The sequence below is a fragment of the Chiloscyllium punctatum genome, chromosome 17 (assembly GCF_047496795.1).
Source record: "Chiloscyllium punctatum isolate Juve2018m chromosome 17, sChiPun1.3, whole genome shotgun sequence".
Taxonomy (NCBI): domain Eukaryota; kingdom Metazoa; phylum Chordata; class Chondrichthyes; order Orectolobiformes; family Hemiscylliidae; genus Chiloscyllium; species Chiloscyllium punctatum.
The window spans coordinates 42236402-42259387 of NC_092755.1; the positions used below are offsets into that span (position 1 = coordinate 42236402).

Sequence of the window (22986 nt, forward strand, 5' to 3'; positions counted from 1 at the left end):
CCTCCCACCGCCAGGGGAGCTGTGTCCTCCGACAGCGGTCCTCCCACCGCCAGGGGAGCTGTGTCCTCCGACAGAGGTCCTCCCACCGCCAGGGGAGCTGTGTCCTCCGACAGAGGTCCTCCCGCCGCCAGGGGAGCTGTGTCCTCCGACAGAGGTCCTCCCGCCGCCAGGGGAGCTGTGTCCTCCGACAGAGGTCCTCCCACCGCCAGGGGAGCTGTGTCCTCCGACAGCGGTCCTCCCACCGCCAGGGGAGCTGTGTCCTCCGACAGAGGTGATCCCACGGCCAGGGGAGCTGTGTCCTCCGACAGCAGTCCTCCAACCGCCAGGGGAGCTGTGTCCTCCGACAGCGGTCCTCCCACCGCCAGGGGCGCTGTGTCCTCCGACAGAGGTCCTCCCACCGCACGGGGCGCTGAGTCCTCCGACAGCAGTCCTCCCACCGCACGGGGCGCTGAGTCCTCCGACAGCAGTCCTCCCACCGCACGGGGCGCTGAGTCATCTCATGGAGATGGTGACCCTGTGAGAGGGTGGAGTGTTTGTCTGAGTGTTAGTGTCCTACCCTCTCATTGATGATCCTGGGTCTCATTGATAGAAAGGGAACCTTTCTAGTGATCATCAGAATTTTTAAATTCAGGAATTTTTCCAAATTTAAAACTGTGACCATTTTAAATATGGATCTCATTATTCCACACCGTGTTCCTCAATTTAAAACCAGAGTGCTCAGATGTTGGAGTTCTGGGACAGAGAAATAAAGTCGCGCCAGGAGGAGGTCATTCAGCTTTTCAAATGTGCTCTGCCATTCAATATGATCCAAGTTAAAAATCACACAACACCAGGTTATAGCAGAGCTGGGAATTTGTGTTGCAGACGTTTCGTCCCCTGTCTAGGTGACATCCTCAGTGCTTGGGAGCCTCCTGTGAGGCGCTTCTGTGATCTGTCCTAGTGATTTGTATCTGCCGCTTCCGGTTGTCAGTTCCAGCTGTCCGTGCTGTGCTTAATAAGCACATCGACCTGGACCCAATATACCGGCCACTGCAGCGGACATCTGGAACTAACAACCAGAAGCGGCAGAGACAGGCCACTATAAATGCCGGAGGAAACATCACAGAAGCGCTTCACAGGAGGCTCCCAAGCACTGAGGATGTCACCTAGACAGGGGACGAAACGTTTGCAAGACAAATTCCCAGCTCGGCGAACAGAACCACAACAACAAGCACCAGAGCTACAAATTTTCTCCCAAACTGTGAATAACTTGTGATTTTATTTTTTTTAAAAAGTGACATCTCACCTTAGACAATGAATTAAAGGTGTGAGGTTAGAGTTTGTCTGTATCCCAACCTTGAGTCAGACTGGTTTTAAGTAGGAATTGAGAAAATGTCACATGGACTGACTGCTCACAGATTGCGAAATGTGGTGCTGGAAAAACACAGCAGGCCAGGCAGCATCTGAGGAGCAGGAGAATCAACGCTTTGGGCATACACCCTTCATCAGGAAGGTTCCTGAAGAACCTGAAGAAGGGCTTATGCCCAAAATGTCGATTCTCCTGCCCCTCGGATGCTGCCTGGCCTGCTGTGTTTTTCCAGCACCACATTTTTCAACTCTGGTCTCCAGCATCTGCAGTCCTCACTTTCTCCTGCCCACAGATTGTGTGCTTTTTGAACAAAATAGAACGTATTTGCAAAACCAAATCTGCAAATGCAAGTTCACCCCATAGACTTATCTATTTGTTTGTGTGTGGTGTGAATTTTTGAGACCATGTCCCCTGATTCTAGAGTCTCCAACCAAGGAAATTATCCTCCCAGGGTCTATTCCATCCAGCCCCTGTTAGAACGCCTCTCATCCTTCTAATCTCTAGTAAATCCATGCCAAGTCAAACCAATCTCCCCTCATATAACAATCCTGTCATTCCCCAGTACCGACCTAATTAAACCTCTACTGCACTCTTAGGCAAGCATATCCTTCCTTGGATAGACAGACGAAAACTATGCAAAATAGTCCAGATGTGGAGTCACCAAGCCCTGATGCAGTGATGCATTCCTACTTTTGTACTAAAATCTTCTTCCAATGAAGGCCCAAATAGTTGCTTGCTGCACTTGCCTATTTTCATTGACTAGTCTACAAGGATATCCAGATCCCTTTGTACTTCCACTTTCCAATATATTACCATTTAAACAATACTCTTCCTTTCTGTTTTTCATATTGAAATGTATAACTTAACATTTAGCCATGCTGGAATTGACCTTCCATGTGTTTGCTCACTCTCAGCTTGTCTAAATCACCTTGGAATCTTCTTGCATTTTCCTCACAATTCGTAATCCCACCCAGTTTCGTATCATCTGCGCAAAGGGAATTAGGTATACTAGTTCAGGATTCTCTTAAGGTTAACATGCAGGTTCAGTTGGCAGAAAGTAAATATAATGATACAATTAATTTTAAGACAGCCAGAACACAAGAACAGGGATGCACTGCTGAGGCTGTGTAAGGCTCTTGGTTAGACCATGTTTATGAACAGTTTTGGACCCTGTGTCTAAGGAAGATTGTGCAAGGCCTTGGAGGGGGTCCGGAGGAAGTTTACAAGAATGATCCCAGTAATGCAAGGCTTATCATATGAGGAGCAGATGAGACCTCTGGGTTTGCATCAATGGAGTTTAGAAGGATGATGGGCTTCTCATTGAAACTTAGACAATACTAAAAGGCTTGGATACAGTGGAGATAGAAATGTTGTTTCCACTAGTAGGAAAGACTAGGGCACAGCCTCAGAGTGAGGGGATGACCCTTTTGAACCGAGATGAGAATTTCGTCAGCAGAGGATAGTGATTTGGTGGAATTTGCTGCAAAAGGCTGTGGAGGCCAAGACGTAAACTGTATCAGAACATAGGACAATGCCACACATGAACAGGCCCTACAGCCTATGAGGATACATAGGACAATGTCACACATGAACAGGCCCTACAGCCTATGAGGATACATAGGACAATACCACACATGAACAGGCCCTACAGCCTATGATATTGTGCCGAACATGACGCCAAATTAGACTAATCCCTTCCCCCTAACCTTGGTCCAAATCCCTGCATTCCTTGCATATTCATGTGTTTTTCTGAAAGTCTCTTAACCACACCCCCGCCACCCCCATTCCCATCTGCCCCCACCATCAACCCTGGCAGCATGTTCCAGACTCCTACCACTCCCTCCATATCCTTTGCCTCTCACGTATCCTTTGAACTTCCCCATCTCACTTTAAATGCACGCTCCCCAGTATTAGACATTTTAACTCTGAGAAAAGACTCTGACCATCAACCCTATCTATGCATCTCATAATTTTATAGACTTCTTCCAAGTCTACCCTCAGCCTCTACTGCTCCAGAGAAAACAATCCAAGTTTTTCTGGCCTCTCCTGAAAGTTCATATCCTCTAATCTGGGCAGCATCCTGGTAAACCTCTTCTGCACCCTCTCCAAAAGCATCCATACCCTTCCAGTAATGTGGTGACCAGAACGGAATGCAATACACTTGTGTAGCCTAACCAAAATCTTATAAAACTGCAACATGATATCCTGACTCTTGTACTCAGTTTCCCAACCAATAAAGGCAAGCATGTCATATGCCTTCTTTATCACCATACTTGCATGGCCACTTTCAAGGAGCTATGGACTTGAACCCCAAAATCCCTCTGTACATCAAAGCTGGTCAGGGTCCTGCCATTAACCGAATACTTTTCTTTAACATTTGATCTCCCAAAGTGCAGCACCTGACACTTAACCAGATTAAATTCCATCTGCCATTTCTCCGCCCATATCTGGAATTGATCTATATCCCCCTGCACCTTTAACAACCTTTTACACCATCCACAGCTCCACTGATCTTTGAATCGATTGCAATCTTACTAATCCATCAACCTACATTTTTCAGCCGTAACATGATTTTCCTGTACTCAATATCCTGACCAATGAAAGCAAACATGTCAAATACCTTCTTCACCACCCTGTCTAACTCTGACTCCACATCCAAGGTATATATGTTGACCTTTTCTAAGTCCCTTGGCGCTTTTTAAACTACCAGTTACTTTTCTCAGAACTCTCTCTGAATTATTTGTTTCACAGCTAAAACCAAAGGAGACAACTTGTTTGCTCTCGGTTCAGCATATCAGAGTAATTCTAATGATGGAATCAATGGAAACTATTGGAGTGAGGAGAAGGATTTTCTACCTGTCTACCTGAAGGTGTGTGAGACATTTCTGTGGCCTGACTGAGCATTTGGTAAGAATGCTTGTGGATGTACATATTCCACTACTGCAAATTGAGGCCTTTCAGTTGACAATTACAACCTCACACCCAGTTTACAACAGCAATGCACAATCCTCAAAATCCTCACAGTCACAATTAAATCTCTGCTCTCCAATGATGCAGATAAACCATGTTTTAAATTGAGCCACCTTTCCTCTTTTATTTTTGTGCCAGACAACGAACAATTGTTGTAATTCGTGAACACATTCTTTTAATATGACCCATTGCCTATCCACCAGCAATCCATTTTATAAGATTGCCCAATTCATCATTGCCAATTCACACATCATACCCTATATTTTCCATTATTTTGATCAAGGACAGTAGTTTTAAATGCAACAACTTCGATCTCCATATTAATGTAGAATTCTATCGTGGTTTAGTTGCTCTTCCCTACATTACCCTGCACAACAAGATTGTTAATTAATCCTTCCTTGTTATATATTATATACAGTGTGAGATTGCTGTTCTCTGGTTGGTACCTCAACACATTGGTGGAAAAAACATCATTGTATGTACTACAGGGAATCCTCCTCCACAATGCCACTGCTAGTTTGGTTTGTCCAATCTATATGTAAATTAAAGTTGCCAATGATTACAGTTGCACCCTTATTACACCTCTGATGTCTTGTTTAATGCCTTCCTTTTTATGTCCACCACTGTTTGGGGACCCATGGATAACCATCAACAACATTTTCTGTGCCTGGTCTTTCTTGTCTCCACCCATACAAAATGGACAACATGATTTTCTGCGCCAATATTCATGATTGCTTGATGTTACTCCTTCAGTAACAATGCTACCCCACCTTCTTTCCTTTATTGTCTGTCTTTCCTAAATAATAAATGATGCTCAGTTCTCATCTTTGGTAACTTGCAGCCAAGTCTCTGTCATCTCGGCTATATCATAGTTGTTTTTATCTTTTTGTGTTGTTAAATCATATACCTTATTGCAAATGGTAAATGGTAAAGTCATAGAGTCATACAGTATGGCAGCAGACCCTTTGGAACAACTTGTCCATGCTGACCAGTCATCTCAATCTGACCATTTGCCAGTACTTAGCCTATATCAGTCTAAACCCCGACTGTTCATATACCCATCCAAATGCCTCTTAAATGTTGTAATTGTACCAGTCTCCTCCACTTCATCTAGCAGTTCATTCCATACATGAACCACACTGTGTATGAAAACGTTACCCCTTAGGTCCTTTTTAAATCAAGCGGGCTGCTTTGTCATGGATGGTTTCAAGCTTCTTGTCAGGGCTGCACTCATCCAGGCAAGTGGGGAGCATTCCATCACACTCCTGACTTGCGCCATGTAGATGTTGGACCAGCTGTGGGGAGTCAGGAGGTGTGTTACTCGCAGCAGTATTTGTTCAGTGTGGGGAGTCAGGAGTATTCCTGGCCTCTGACCTAATCTTGTAGCTTATGCATTTATGGAGTGAATCCAGTTGAGTTTCTGATCAATGATAACTCCCAGGATGTTGATAGTGGGGAATTCAGTGATGGTAACACCATTGAATGTCAAGGGATGGTGGTTAAATTATCTCTTGTTAGTGATGGTCATAGCCCGACATTTGTGTTGTCATTTATCAGCCTAAGCCTGGATATTGTCCAAATGCAACATGATCTGGACACGGACTACTTCAGTATCTGAGGAGTCAAGAATGGTGCTGAACTTTGTGTAATCATTGGCGAATATCCCCACTTCTGGTGGAGAGAAGGTCATTGATGAAGCAGCTGAAGATGGTTGGATCTGAACACTATCCTGAGGAACTCCCGCAGAGATGTCCTGGAGCTGAGATGACTAACCTCCAACAAACTCGCTCATCTTCCTATGTGTCAGCTATGACTCTAACCACCGGAGATTTTTCTGCCGATACCAATTAATTCCAGTTTTGCTCGGGTTCCATGATGCTACACTCAGTTGGATGCAGCCTTGATGTCAAGGGCTGTCACTCTCACCTCACCTCTGGATTTCAGCTCTTTTGTCCATGTTTGAACCAAGGCTGTAATGACAACAGGAGGCAAGGGGCCCTAGTGTAGCCCAAACTGGGCATCACTGAACATGTTGGTGCTGCTTGATAGTACTGTTAATGAAACACTCCATCACTTCACTGATGATCAACAGTACTGATGGGGTTGTAATTGGCCAGATTGGATTTGTCCTGCTGCTTATATACAGGACATATGTAGGCAATTTTCCACATTGCTGGGTAAACGTCAGTGTTGTTACTATACTAGAACAGCTCGGCTAGGGAGCAGCAAGTTCCACAGCACAAGTCTTCAGTACTATTGCCGGAATGTTGTCAAGGCCTGTAGCCTTTACAGTATCCCGTGCCTCACATGGAGTGAGTCAAATTGGCTGAAGACTGGTATCTGTGATGCTGGGTGACCACTGGAGGAGGCTGGGATGGACCATCCACTCTGCACTTCTGGCTGAAGATTGCTGCGAATGCTTCAGCCTTATCTTTTGTACTGATGTACTGGACTCCTGGATCATGAAGGAAAAGGATATTTGTGGAGAATCCTCCTTTAATCAGCTGTTTAATTGTCCACCACCATTCGTGACAGCACTGCAAAGCTGATCTGTTGATTGTGGGTTGGCTTAGCCTTGTCTATCACTTGCTGCTTACGTTGTCTGGCATGCAACTAGTCCTGTTTGGTGGCTTCACCAGGTTGACACCACATCTTCAGGTAAGCCCGATTCTGCTCCTTGCATGCCTTCCTGCACTTTCCATTGAACCAGGATTGATCCCCTGGCTTGATGGTAATGGTTGAAAGGGGGTTATACTGGGCCATGAGGTTACAGATTGTGCTGGAGCACAATTCTGTTGCTGTGGATGGCTCACAGTGCCTCATGGATGCCCAGTCAAGTTACTAGATCTGCTCAAAGTGTGTTCCATTTAGCACAGTGATAGTGCCACACAACACAATGGAGGTTATTCTCAGTGTGAAGGTAAGACTTTGTCTCCACAAGGACTGTTCGGTGGTCACTCTTATCGATACTGTCATGGACAGATGCATCTGCAGCTGGCAGATTGGTAAAGATGAGGTCAAGCAGGTTTTTCCCTCTTGTTGGTTCCTTCACCATCTGCTGCAGACCCAGCCTATCAGGAATGACCAGCTTGATCTGTAGTACTACTACCACCCCCAGCCAAAGTACATTTTGTGTCCTTGCCATCCTCAGTGCTTCCTCCATGTGTTGTTAAGTACTGATTCATCAGCTAAGGGAGGACAGTACATGATAATCAGCAGGAGATTTCCTTGCCCACATTTAACCTGAAAGACACGAGACTTCATGGGCTCCAGAGTCAATTTTGAGGATTCCCAGAGCAACTCCCTCCTGACTGTCCTGCTGGTGAGACAGGACACATCCAGGAATGGTGATGGTAGTGTCTGTGACATAGTCATGGAATCATACCTTACAGACAATGACCATATTATGCTGTTGCTTGACTAGACTGTGAGACAGCTCTTCCAGTTTTTATACTAGGCCCCAGACGGTAGTGAGGACGACTTTGTAGGGTCGACAGGGCTGTTTCTGACGTTGTCTTTTCTGGTGTCTAGATCAATGCCAAGTGATTCATCCAGTTTCATTTCTTTGAGACTTTGTAGTGATTGGTACAACTGAATGATTGGCTAGGCTATTTCAGAGGGCAACTGAGAATCAACCGCACTGCTGTGGGTCTGGAGTCACATGTAGGCCAGACCAGGTGAAGATGGCACATTTCCTTCCCTTAAAAGGACATTAGTGAACCAGATGGGTATTTTCAACAATTGACAATGGTTCATGATCACCAGTAGATTCTTAATTCCAGATGTAAAAAAAAATTCAATTCAAATTCCACCATCTGCCAAGATGGGATTCAAACTTAGGTCCACAGAACATTATCTAGGTCTCTGGATTAATTGTCTAGCAATTAGATTAGATTACTTACAGTGTGGAAACAGGCCCTTCGACCGAACAAGTCCACACCGACCCGCCGAAGCGCAACCCACCCAGACCCAACTCATTACATTTACCCCTTCACCTAACACTATGGGCAATTTAGCATGGCCAATTCACCTGACCTGCACATTTTTGGACTGTGGGAGGAAACCAGAGCACCCGGAGGAAACCCACACAGACACGGGGAGAATGTGCAAACTCCACACAGTCATCAGTCACCTGAGGCTGGAATTGAACCTGGTGCTGTGAGGCAGCAGTGCTAACCACTGTGCCACCATGCCACCCATTTAAATACCACCTTCACATCCCTGGACACTATGGGGCAATTAAGCATGGCCAATCCACCTAACCAGCCCATCTTTGGGCTGTAGGAGGAAACCCATGCAGTCACCCAAGGCTGGGATCGAACCCAGGGCCCTGGCACTGAGAGGCAGCAATGCTAACCATTGAGCCACCATCTATATCTTACATGATTTTTAAAGAATTCTTTCATAGGATATGGACAATATTGGCAAGGCCAACATTGATTGCCTGCCTTTGATTTACCATTCTGAACTAACCATTACTGCAGATCTGGAGTCCAGTGTAGACCAGACGAGGGAAGGCTGGTAGATTTCCTTCTCTAAAGGACATTAGTGAATCAGATGGGGCTTTTACACTAATCACTGATGGTTTCGTGATCACAATTACAAAGACTAATTTCATCAGCTGCCATGGGATTTGAACCCATATCTCCATCACCCTGTGCATCTGAACTACTCGTCATTACTGTTATTCCACTATCTCTCTAATTTCAAAGGTCACAATTTATTCTGCAGAGAGTGGCAAATAAGACATTACCATTAAAAAAATCCTCTAGATAACTATTGTCCTCAGTCTTTTGTTTAGTTCAAAACTCTCAATGTCGGAACACAATCCAACTTCCTGCAGAGGACAGGGTCTTAATTCTGAACATATGTAGTCAGTGAGTGAACCAGCTTTGGATCCCCATCTTAAATCAGTGTCAGGAGACTTGGGTGAGCACTTGCTGAATAATCAAGACACCCTTGTCAGCTGCATAACACACTCGTGCATCTCCTCCCTTAGGGAAGAGATAAGAAAGCTCTCCAACTTGTGATTGTTGTCCACAATATAGTTGTTCACAGAGTCAAAATTTTGCAGCCGTTTAGAGCCCGGAATAAAATGGGACTTCAATCAGAAGACCCACCCCCTTACATCATCATCTATCTGGCTAGGTCCCAGTGGGATGCAAATGCCAGGCAGTCGTTCAATAAGACTGTCTGCATTTATAGGGAGTGTTTATCTCTCACTGGGGACAATACAATCTTCTCTTCATCCTACTGTCAGCTGATCACACGTGTGCTATGGGTTTCAGTGCCAATGTGATGCCAGCTACATAAGCTACACATCTTAAGTGATATCAAACTTGTCACTTGTAGTTTCCGCAGTGGCTAGTGTGCTAATTGTGCCTAGCCAGCAGTTGCAAAAGCACATAACAGTGTTCAACCTTAAAATATGATTCAGCCTTTGGACACCACTTGTCGAGCAATCCTGACTGCACTCAGAACTATACTGGAAACCAATTTAAGTGTACTATTTGAGCTCACAATGCAATTTATTCATGCATGCTAGAAGCTCCAAGTCGTCACATAGAGCAGCCTTGAGTTTGCAGGTACACGGGCCAGACTGTTTAGAGGAGGACAGAGGCAGAAAACTGCTACCTACCTGCTGCACTCCCCATGGCAATAACCTTACCAGTTTAATTAGCACAAATTGACAATTAGTGGATCTTACACTTCTATGCCAAACAAAACCTTCCAATCTTGCATATTGTGCCCTTTCAAAAGTTGGTTTCCTTGCATTTTAGCACTGACATGAACAAGATAAAATGCTTCAACTTCATGTCTTTTTAGCAATGCTGAAATTAAGTTTTATTGGCAGTGAACTACAGTCTGACAGACACTGGAAAAAGGTTTATTAAAAAAAAAGGTTGACTGACAGGACAAAGGAGTGAAACTATTTAGACGGTTCTTTTGGACATAATAGGTCGGATAATCACAGCTTATTTTGTAAGATTCAAAGATGAAACAGTCCATGACAGAAAGTAGAGGAGTTAAGTCAGTAAAAAAGGATGAGGTAGGAGAAATCAAGACAGATTTCAGCATGTTCACTGTCAGAGGAGCAGCTTATCACAATAATTAATCACATCCATCTACAAAGACAAAACACAGACATCGGCTATGGAAAAGAACATTTTTATTGGCAACATATCTTAACAAACCTGACTTTGTCATTCTACGGAATTATAAAATAAAAATACACAAAAAAAAATCCTGGAATTCCTCCTGGGTGATTCGAAAGGCAGAGATGGCCTCACCTCCTCTTCTGAAAAATGTTTCCACGACCCATCCCACGGCCTCGGCCTCGAGCAGCCACTGAAAGAAAAAAAAATATTTTTTAAAAATAGGATTTTCACTTCCAGCCTCTTGCTGTTTAAGCTCCCTCTATTCTTGTAAACTGAAAGTCAAACTGCCTCCACTATAACGAAACTGAAGTAGCGCTTTCTTTATCACTTTAAGCTGAAAGTAAAGCTTCCTTTGCACTGACCCCATCCAGTACTATCAGGGCAGGTACAGCATGGGTTAGATAGAGTAAAGCTGTGTCTACTCTTTGAAATTGAAAATAAACTGTCCCCATTAACAACTTCCAGGATATGTACAGGGCAGGGTTAGACAATGTAAAGCTGCCCCAAGCTTCTTCTACACTGTTTTATCAAATTCTCCCAAATGTGAAACAGCACAGATTTAGGTACAGAGTAAACTTCACTTTTAAAAATGAAAGTAACATTCTCTGCACTGTTTTAAACGGAAAGCAAAGCCCCATGACATTGCTCCAATCAAACATACCCAGGACGATGCGAGCAGGAGGTTAGATACAGAGTGAATCTCACTCTACATTGCTGTAAATCAGGTCAGCAATCAATTCATAAATTTAGATTGCACTGCTACATCCACACGAACCCCTACACCACATCAAGTAGAAATGCACTCTTTGTCAATTTCATAACTAGGCACCCTGACCAATGCACCAAATGCTTTCATTAGCAGTAGAGAGGAGAGTTTAATCCCCACAGTGATTGCTCAGTATTCCGGGTATCCAGAGCTATACTGCAGGGACCTCGGCAGGCCTTGTAATGGAGTGGGTGAGAGGGAATGAACAACTTAATGGCACCAGCCACTGAAGAATGATGATTTAGGATACAGACACACGAACCTTGAGCTTTGAGGATGGCAGCTTTCCCTCGGCCAGCCCCAGTTCCCTGGTTTTTGTTCTTCATGCTCTTTAACATGGGTGCATTCTTCAGCATATCAGGTAATATTAGGAAGCGAATCTTGCTGCCACGGATGTAGACCTGTTCTAGCTGAGCCACGCGCCCATCCCGGTAGGTGACAGTAATATTGGACATCTGTACAGCAAATGGGAACAAGGTCAATCAGCTCTGAAACCAAGAAGGCACAACTATGTTAACATTTAATAATTGACAACGAAACCCAAGTGGAAAATAAAGCCAGCACAGCAGTGTCCAACTTATTTTAACAGATCACTAGGACATCAGCTGAAGCTACTAGAAAATCACAGCTCTAAAACATGCAGAGACTACAAAACCATCTGTCCAAAATGGAACAGAATAATAACTAAGTCTGAAAGAATGGAACTGGAGCAGAAACCTGCAGCATGGGACACAGTGCAAGCTTTTGGCCTCATGCTGGGACCCCTACCTCTGAACCAAGCGGTTCAAGTCCTGCTGCAGACAGTCATAGAGATGTACAGCATGGAAACAGACCCTTTGGTTCAACCTGTCCATGCCGACCAGATATCCCAACCCAATCTAGTCCCACCTGCCAGCACCCAGCCCATATCCCTCCAAATCCGTCCTATTCATATACCCATCCAAATGCCTGTTAAATGTTGCAATTGTACCAGCCTCCACCACATCCTCTGGCAGCTCATTCCATACACATACCACCCTCTGGGTGAAAATGTTGCCCCATAGGTCTCTTTTATATCTTTCCCCTTTCACCCTAAACCTATGCCCTCTAGTTCTGGACACCCCAACCCCAGGGAAAAGATTTTGCCTATTTATGTATCCATGCCCCTCATAGTTTTGTAAACCTCTGTAAGGTCACCCCTCAGCCTCTGACACTCCAGGGAAAACAGCCCCAGCCTGTTCAGCCTCTCCCTGGAGCTCAAATCCTCCAACCCTGGCAACATCCTCGTAAATCTTTTCTGAACCCTTTCAAATTTCACAACATCTTTCCGATAGGAAGGTGACCAGAATTACACGCAATATTCCAACAGTGGCCTAACCAATGTCCTGTACAGCTGCAACATGACCTCTCAACTCCTGTACTCAATACTCTGACCAATAAAGGAAAGCATACCAAACGCCTTCTTCACTATCCTATCTACTTGCGACTCCACTTTCAAGGAGCTATGAACCTGCATTCCAAGGTCTCTTTGTTCAGCAACATTCTCTAGGACCTTACCATTAAGTGTATAAGTCCTGCTAAGATTTGCTTTCCCAAGATGCAGTGCCTCGCATTTATCTGAATTAAACTCCATCTGACACTTCTCAGCCCATTGGCCCATCTGGTCCAGATCCTGTTGTAATCGGAGGTAACCCTCTTCACTATCCATGACACCTCCAATTTTGGTGTCATCTGCAAACTTACTAACTGTACATCTTATGCTCACATCCAAATCATTTATGTAAATGACAAAACGTAGAGGACCCAGCACCGATCCTTGTGGCACTCCACTGGTCACACGCCTCCAGTCTGAAAAACAACCCTCCATCACCACCCTCTGTCTTCTACCTTTGAGCCAGTTCTGTATCCAAATGGCTAGTTCTCCCTGTATTCCATGAGATCTAACCTTGCTAATCAGTCTCCCATGGGGAACCTTGTCAAACGCCTTACTGAAGTCCATATAGATCACATCTACTGCTCTGCTCTCATCAATCTTCTTTGTTATTTCTTCAAAAAACTCAATCAAGTTTGTGAGACATGAATTCCCACGCAAACACCATGTTGACTATTCCTGATCAGTCCTTACCTTTCCAAATACATGTACACCCTGTCCCTCAGGATTCCCTCCAACAACTTGCCCACCACTGAGGTCAGGCTCACCAGTCTATAGTTCCCTGGCTTGTTCTTACTGCCCTTCTTAAACAGTGGCACCAGGTTTGCCAACCTCCAGTCTTCCAGCACCTCACCTGTGACTATCGATGATACAAATATCTCAGCTAGAGGCCCAGCAATCACTTCCCTAGCTTCCCACAGAGTTCTCGGGTACACCTGATCAGGTCCTGGGGATTTATCCACCTTTACCCATTTCAAGACATCCAGCACTTCCTCCTCTGTAATCTGGACATTTTGCAAGATGCCACCATCTATTTCCCTACAGTCTATACCTTCCATAGACTTTTCCACAGTAAATACTGATGCAAAATATTCATTTAGTATCTCCCCAATTTTGTGTGGCTCCACACAAAGGCCACCTTGCTGATCTTTGAGGGGTCCTATTCTCTCCCTAGTTACCCTTCTGTCCATAATATATTTGTAAAAACCCTTTGGATTCTCCTTAATTCTATTTGCTAAAGCTATCTCATGTCCCCTTTTTGCCCTTCTGATTTCCCTCTTAAGTATAATCCAACTTCCCTTATACTCTAAGGATTCACTCGATCTATCCTTTCCAAACCCGACATATGCTTCCTTCTTTTTCTTAAACAAACCCTCAATTTCTTTAGTCATCCAGCATTCCCTATACCTACCAGCCTTTCCTTTCACCCTGACGGGAATATACTTTCTCTGGAATCTCGTTATCTCATTTCTGAAGGCTTCCCATTTTCCAGCCGTCCCTTTACCTGCGAACATCTGCCTCCAATCAGCTTTCAAAAGTTCTTGCCTAATACCATCAAAAGTGGCCTTTCTCCAATTTAGAACTTCAACTTTTAGATCTGGTCTATCCTTTTCCATCACTATTTTAAAAGAAATAGAATTATGGTCACTGGCCCCAAAGTGCTCCCCCACTGACACCTCAATCACCTGCCCTGCCTTAGTTCCCAAGAGTAGGTCAAGTTTTGCACCTTCTCTAGTAGGTACATCCACATACTGAATCAGAAAATTGTCTTGGATGCAGTTAAGAAATTCCTATCCATCTAAACCTTTAACACTATGGCAGTCCCAGTCGATGTTTGGAAAGTTAAAATCCCCTACCATAACCACCCTATTATTCTTACAGATAGCTGAGATCTCCTTACAAGTTTGTTTCTCAATTTCCCTCTGACTACTGGGGGGTCTATAATACAATCCCAATAAGGTGATCATCTCTTTCCTATTTCTCAGTTCCACCCAAATAACATTCCTGGATGTATTTCCGGGAATATCCTTCCTCAGCACAGCTATAATGCTATCCCTTATCAAAAATGCCACTCCCCCTTCTTCTCTTGCCTCCCTTTGTATCCTTCCTGTAGCATTTGTATCCTGGAACATTAAGCTGCCAGTCCTGGCTATCCCTGAGCCACGTTTCTGTAATTGCTATGAGATCCCAGTCCCATGTTCCTAACCATGCCCCGAGTTCATCTGCCTTCCCTGTTAGGCGCCTTGCATTGAAATAAATGCAGTTTAATTTATTAGTCCTACCTTGTCCCTGCCTGCCCTGACTGTTTGACTCACTTCTGTTCTCAGATGTACCAGTCTCAGATTGATCTCTTTCCCTCGCTATCCCCCTGAGTCCCACCCCCCCCCTTACTAGTTTAAATCCTCCCAAGCAGTTCTAGCAAATGTCTCTGCCAGCATATCAGTCCCCTTCCAATTTAGGTGCAATCCGTCCTTCTTGTACAGGACACCTCTACCCCAAAAGAGACTCCAGTGATCCCATACACCAGCTCCTCAGCCATGCATTCATCTGCTCTATCCTCCTATTCCTGCTCTCACCAGCTCGTAGCACTGGGAGTAATCCAGATATTACTACCCTTGAGGACCTCCTTTTTAAATTTCTGCCTAACTCTCTAATCTCCCTTCAGAATCTCAACCTTTTCCCATCCTATAACCGCTGGTTCCAATGTGTACAATGACTTCCTGCTGGTCCCTCCCCCCCTTAAGAACATTCTGCACCCTCTCTGAGACATCCTTGATCCTGGCACCAGGGAAGCAACACACCACCTGACAAGCAGGGACCAGAGCTCTGGATCAGCACACATCAGGATGGTTATAATCAATAGAGGAGGGGCCTTCTCGGACAGTATGATGAATAGTCACAGAAACTTTAAACCATTGAAACTGGAGAGGTGGAGATTGGGAAGAGCAGAAGTGGAATAAAGGGAAAAATTGAAACACCAAGCTCCTCTCATTCCATCTCTTGTTCTAAGTTTTGTAAAATCACAAGTGAAAGTTAAAGTTCCAAACATTGTGGATCCTTGTCCAATGTTTCTATTTCAGAGTTTTGTTCACATTTGGAATTCTCTGCCTCAGACAGCAGTGGAATATACTGCAGACTGAATGAGACAGACTTTTGATACACAAAGGGACTCAAAAGGTTATGAGGGCAGACAAGTGTGATCAAGACCAGAATCAGATCAGCCATGATTCCACTGAATGGTACAGCAGACCTGAAGAGCCAAATCCTGCTAGGAATGATTAAAACCAAGAATAAATCATATAGAGAAGGAAACACTTTGATAATAAAAGAGAAAACTGATAAGTGAGGGGTCTTCAGAAGTTTGATAACAAGAGTTCAGAAGCATTATGTTTCTGTTAAGAATGAAAAGCAAGGCTGGTAAGAGTAGGGAACAATGGATGAACAAAGATAGAAGTTCTAGTCAAGAATATAAAAAATATCATAAATATAGAAGTATGGTCAACTAAGCCTCTTCAACAGTATAAACAGTGTAGGAGCATTCTAAAGGAGGAAACCAGGAAGGCAAAGAGGGGCTATCAGATAGCCTTGGCACATAAGATTAAAGATAATTCAAAAAGATTCTACAAATACATAAGAACAAGAGTGCAACGAGAGAGAGAAAGTAGGACCCCTCAAAGATCAAGGAGGTAATCTTTGTGTTGAACCACAGGAAATGGGAGAGATATTAAATGAATATTGTGTGTCAGTTTTTACAGTTGAGAAAGAAAGGGTGGGGGGGGTGAGACAACTGAAGGAAATAAATACTGGTGTTTTGAAAACAGATCATATTACAGGAGAGGAACTGCTGGATGTCTTAGAAAAACAAATGGCTAAATTTCCAGGACCTGATCAAGTGTATCCAAAACACTGCAGGAAATTGCAGGGTTCCTAGCAGAAATACTTGTATTATCTACAAACTTGGGTGAAGGATCAGAGGACTAGAGAATGGCTAATGTTATGCCATTTTAAGAAAGGCTGCAAGGAGAAGCTTGGAAACTATAGACCTGTGAGTCTGACATCGGTAGTGGGTAAGTTGTTGGAGGTGATTCTGAAAGGTAGATTTTACATGCATTTGGAAAGGTAGGAACAATTCGAGATAGTCAGCATGGGTTTAGTGCAGGAAATTCATGTCTCAAAAACTCAACTGAGTTTTCTTTAATGAAATAAAGAAAAACATTGATGGACATCAGTAAAGCCTTTGACAAGGTTTCACATGCTAAACTAATTATTAAAGCTAGATCACATGAGACTCAGGGAGAGTTTGCTAATTGAATACAAAATTGACTTAACAGCTGGAGATAGAGAGACGTTGAAGGGTTGTTCTCATGTGCCAACAGCAACTAAGCAAATTTACAAGGTGCATGTTCTCTGAAATGGAGGAGATGGTCTTCCATTATATGTTGAGTGCGTTCATCTGAAGTCCTTTTTTAGTTTTTTTTGAAGGGGCAGGTGTTGAAATATTGTTTGCACTTCAACCCCATGGTCTTGATCTATAGGTGGGGCAGGGACATGGCTTTTCTCTTGGGCATTGCCAAGATGGCCATTAACAGGTCCAGGCAGCGGCAACTTTATTATCAAAGTTTGGAACATGGTCCAGAGAGGGCTCGTTGTTCCTGACTGCCTGCCACCCCCCCCCCCTCATGGTTATGCCCATACTCGGGGGTCACATGGTGCTCATCAGTGGGGTCAAGGCCTTTCATGATTTTGTAAATCCTTTTGTTTTCCATAGTACAAGTTTCCATTTTGTCTTTTTAGTTGCATTTATTTTGGATTTGTGCTCTTGGAAAAGGAGGGGCACAAGAAATATTTATTCTATATTTTGACCCCTTGTTGCCTCTTCCCCAAGAGTGGGGGGAGGGGGTGCGCAGAGTTGAGAAAAGCCATTTCTTTGTTTATTTGTTGTTTTTTCTTTCTCCAGTGTCACTGGAGTTTCATTTTGGTTCAAACGTCTTGGAAACTTTGATTTTTGTGTTTTAAAAGGGTATTGTACGCTTTGCTCTGGGCTTAACCCCGTGCTGTCCTAAATCCAGGAGAGTCTGATGGGGGTAAACATTTGTTTGTCATTTATATAAATGATTTGGATAAGAATATAGAAAGCATGGTCAGAATGGCAAGTTTGCAGACAACATCAAAATTGGTGGCATACTGGACAGTGAAGAAGGTTATCTAAGATTACTAAGAGATCTTGATCAATTGGGTGAACAGGCTGAAGAGTGGCAGATGGATAAATGTGAGGAATTGCATTTTGGTAAAATAAACAAGGGCAGAACATATACAATTAATGGTAGGGCTCTGGTAGTGTTGCACGGTAGAGACCCAGGGGTTCAGGTAATAATTCTTTGAAATTTGGATCTCACGTAGACAGGATGGTTAAGAAGGCATTTTGCATGCTTGCCTTCATTGCTCAGTCCTTTGAGTATAGGAATTGGGAAGTCATGTTGAAATTATACAGATTGTTGGGGGGGCCTCTTCTGGAATTCTGTATGCTGTGCTGGTCACCCTGTTACAGGAACAATATTATTAAACTGGAAGGGTTCAGAAATATTTACCAGGATATTGTTGGGATTGGAGGGTTTGAGATATAAACTTTGACTGGAAAGGCTGGAGGTTTATAAAATCATGACGGGCATAGATATGGTCATTAAAAGGGTCTTTTCTCTAGGGAGTTTAAAACTAGGGGACATATTTTGAACAGGAGGGGAAGATGATATAAAACAAAAGGACATGGGGGTAACTTTTTTTAAAATGTGTGAATGAACTGTCAGGTGTTGTTGTGGAAAGGTTTGGAGGAGATATGGGCCAAGCACAGGCAGGTGAACTAGTTTAGTTTGGATCATGGTCAGCATGGACCAAAGAGTCTGGTTCCACAGTTTGACTATGACAAAATAAAGGCAAGGAACTTCCAGGCAATTCTGGTCAACAAGCTCAGAATTCCATCAGCAGAAGGTCCAAATCCTTTTGAAAGAGAACAGGGAGAAGGATTCTTTCTGAAAACTCAGTTAAGACCCCATCAGGTTCTGTCACATCCTCTGGATAAAATCAAGAGAAAAACCAACTTTATACTCCATTAGAGAAGAATGCTAATTGGTTGGCAAGAGGGCTCTGATTAGTAGAAGGAGAACGCACCAGTTAACTACCTGAGAAATGAATCTGGACATGGTTGTCACCTATAATGTAAGGGTGAAATAGGTGTGTGCGCATGCGTGCATGTACATGCAATTTCCTTCAGTCTGCAAACATATTAACATGTGCAGCTTCCAGTATGTAAAAGCCCAACAACACTGCCAGCCTAAGTGACAATCCTCCCGATCACTGCACGCGTTGACAAAGTGTGTCCTTTTTCACCAATACTCACATTCTGTTCTACCATACAACAATCTGTATTTTTGAAATGCGGTAATACAGAAAATCAGCATTGAACATTCAGATAGCAAACTCTGACAAACAGCAACATTATAATAATATGATCAAGGATTGCTGTTCTTGGAGAAGAGATAAATATCAGCTAAGTCAGAGCAAATTCTCCTCCTCTTCATAACGGTGCCATAAGAACTGTTCTATCCATATTAGAGGGCAGATGGAGCCTTGATCTCTAACACTCCCTCAGTACTGCCATTGCTAAGAGATAACCACATATAGCTGTCCTCTGTCAAGTTGGATAAAAAGGAGACACCAGACTGTGTCCATAAGAGAATATCATGGAGCATCTTCATGAACTTAGGAGTCCCCAGTGCTGAGCTGTACTGAGAGGTTAACAATAGGTCAATGGTCTCCTCCTGCGCTGAAGCCCCCAGATGCATGGGCACTCATAATCCAAAACAAGAGGCATCGTTAATGGAAGTTGAAGAGCCAAGGGAAATTAGTGAAAAGATGGTACTTAAAAAATTTAACTGGATCAAAAGTTGATAAATTCCCTGGACCAGATATGCTTCACCTCAATAACTACATAAAAAGCAGCTATGGAGGTAGTGAGTGCATTAGTGGTTCCTAATTCTATAGATTCTGGAAAGGTTCCTGATGGCTAGAAGATAGTAAATATAACTCTAGTAATTAATGAGAGAGAAAGAGGGGAAGTGGATAGCTCCAGACCTGTCAACTTGACATCAGTGGTTGGGAAATATGAGAACCTATTGTGAAAATTCACTAACTTCATATTTAGAAAAAGAACGATATTAAATTATGCAGTCAACATGGATTTATAAAAGGTTTATAACAAGGTTGGAAATTTCTTGAAAATATTACTTGTAGCATATGAAAAGGAGAGCCAGCGCATGAGATGAACTTGGACTCACAGAAGATTTATGATAGAGTCCCGCACAGGACATTAGCAAGTAATATTAAAGTGCACGGGATTGGTGGGGGAGGAAATATACTCGTCTGGATCCCTTTGGTTATTTGCTATTAGACAAAAAACAAAATAAGCAGATCATTTTCAGGATAAAACCTAACAAACTGCGAGAAATCAGAAGCAAAACAGAAATTAACAAAAATTGCAGTTCTGAGGAAGGATCACTGGACTCAAAACAGTCACTCTGATTTCTGTCCACAGATGCTGCCAGAACTTGAGCTTTTACAGCAATTTCTACTTCATTCAGTTTGGCTGGTGTTACAGTGTAGTACCACAAGGCTCAGTGCTAGGTCCATATTTGTTAACAATCTATAAAAAGTGAATGTGGGGAACCAGTTGTAATATTTCCAGATTTGCTGATGGCACCAAACTGGGTGTGAATGCAAATTGTGATGAGGATGGAAGGAAGCTTCAAGAAGTGAATAGGCGAGAGCACAGCAGATGGAATATAATATGAATAGTTATTCGCCTCGGTGCAAAAGGAGACAGACTATCTCTTAAATAGAGAAAGGTTGGGAAATGCAAGTGCCCAAAGAGATAAGGGCATGTACATCAATGGAAAGCTAGCCTGCAGGAGCTGCGAGCAATTAGACAGGCAACCAGCACTTTAACAGTAATTTCAAGGTGATTTAACCACTGAAGATGTTGTGCTACTGCTGGGACAAGAATCAGTGCCGAGCCCTGTGTTGATTGTAATACAGTAAATATAAACAACGTGGATGAAAATGTAGATGGTCTAGTTAGTAAGTTTGCAGATGACATCAAAAATTGATGAAGTTGTGGACTGTGATGAATATTACCAAGGATACAGTAAGATAAAGTTCAGTTGGAAAGTTAAACAGGGAAATGGCAGATGGATTTTACAATGACTAAGCGTGAGGTGATTTATTTTGAGGTGAAATGCAATGGGAAAGACCCTCAGGAGCACTGAAATAAAAAGGAATATTGGGGTCCAAGTCCATAACTCCCTGTAGTGCATAAGGTGGGAAAGGTGGTGCTTGGCATGCTTGCCTTTTTCAGTCAGAGCACTGAAAGTAAAAATTGGGAAGTAATGTCAGAGCTGTATAAAACCTGAGTTAGGATATATTTGAAACATTTGTGCCGTTCTGGATACCACACTGTGGTGTGGATGTGGAGGCTTTAGAGAGAGTGCAAAAGAAATTTAGCAGGATGTTGCCTGGATTGGAGTGTATTAACTATATTGGGGAGAGTGGACAAACTGGAATTGTTTTTGCCAAAGGTCGGAGTTGGAGGGATAACCTGATATAAAATTATGACCAGCATGGATAGACTTTCTCCCAAGACGGAAATGTGAAAAACAGGGGACATGGGATAAGGGAAGAGCAGAAAAGTTTAAAGGAGTTGTGCAAAGGAATTTTGTCTTTAAATACAATTGATAGCAGGTTCCCTGAAAGCACTGCTAGGAGAGATAGTAGAAACAGATTTTATAGCAACATTTAAGAAGCATTTAGACAGACATGTGAAGAGGTAGGGAATAAAGTGATACTGAGCATGTGTAGGCAAATTGGATCAGTAAATACTGGCAGTCAGTGAACATGTTCAAAACAGAAGTCAATCAATTACTGAAGACTAATGACAAAGGAACATGAAAATAATACAAGGAAGCAGCATTGAGGAGACGATCAGCCATCAAGGAGGTGGCAGAGCAGGCCCGGTGGGCTGAATAGCATATTCATGTCCCTAATATTACAAGCCGGAGTATTAAAAGGATAGGAAGGATAAAATGATAAAAGTCCTGGGGAAAATTGATGTACAGAGAGATCTGGGTGTTCAGGTCCATTGTTCCCTGAAGGTGGTAATGCAAGTCAATAAAGTGGTCAAGGCAGCTTCCCTTCATTGGACAGGGTATGGAGTACAAGAGTTGGCAGGTCACGTTACAGGTGTATAACACTTTGGTTTGGCCACATTTGCAATACTGCGTACAGTTCTGGTCACCACAATACCAAAAGGATTTGGATGGTTTGGAGAGGGTGCAGAGGAGGTTGATTAGGATGTTTCTTGGTATAGAGGGCGCTAGCTATGAAGAGGTTGAGTAGATTAGAATTAATTTCATTAGAAAGACAGAGGTCAAGGGGGGACCCGATTGAGGTCCACAAAATCATGAGATATAGACAGGTGTATAGATATAGACAGCAAAAAGCTTTTTCCGAGTGTTGAACTCAATTACTAGGGGTCACGAGTTTGAAGTGAGAGGGGAAAGGTTTCGGGGAGATATATGGGGAAAGTTCTTTACACAGAGGGCGGTGGGTGCCAGCGGAGGTGGGAGAGGTGGGCACAATATTTAAGATGTTTCTAGACGGATACATGAACGGGCAAGGGGCAAAGGGATACAGATATGATCTGGATCGGCGCAGGCTCGGGGGGCTGAAGGACCTTTTTATCCTCCGCTGTAATTCGCTTTGTTCTTTGCGGCAGAAAGTGTGCGAGTTAAAGGAGGGAAGATTGAGAATAAACCTTTCAGAAACCAGAAAGATTGAAGGTTATAGAGAGCATTTCGTCAGCACAAAGCAGACCAGAGCCTGAAAACCAATGGAGCAGTCAATGTCAGACAGTACACAGCAAGATCCCACAAGGAGACGATGAGCTGATGGTGAGACCGCGGGGACCATCTCAGCCTCTGCCCAGCCCCAAGGGCCGCCAACCTCACACCGAGCCGGCTTTACCTGGCAGTTCATGTTATCCTCGGCCTCGATCAGTTTTCCCCGGTAAACCTCGCCGGTGTTGGTCTCACATGTCACCACATGGCCCTCAGCCTCGTGCAGCACTTTAATGGGGACTCCGATCGACATAGTTCAGACTTTCTCAGCGCGCCTTTCAGACTCAGCTCGTTAACAGTCCTCCACTATCCCAGCAACCACCGCGTTAAGGATCTTCCACTGTCCCAGCAAACACCGCGCAACTCGGTCCTCCTAGGTCCCAGAATAC

At 43.6% G+C, this 22986-nt stretch overlaps 1 protein-coding gene across 1 annotated transcript; it reads right to left on the reverse strand.

Annotated features, from left to right (window-relative positions):
- Positions 1-10470: 10470 nt before the first annotated feature.
- LOC140487766 (small nuclear ribonucleoprotein Sm D3) lies at positions 10471-22923 on the reverse strand. The gene is made up of 3 exons (XM_072587005.1): positions 22725-22923; positions 11505-11697; positions 10471-10666 (listed from the first exon to the last, which is right to left on the reverse strand). Exons 1-3 carry the CDS (start codon positions 22848-22850, stop codon positions 10605-10607), a joined length of 381 nt encoding a protein of 126 aa, XP_072443106.1. The 5' UTR covers positions 22851-22923; the 3' UTR covers positions 10471-10604.
- Between the last annotated feature and the right edge of the window lie 63 nt (positions 22924-22986).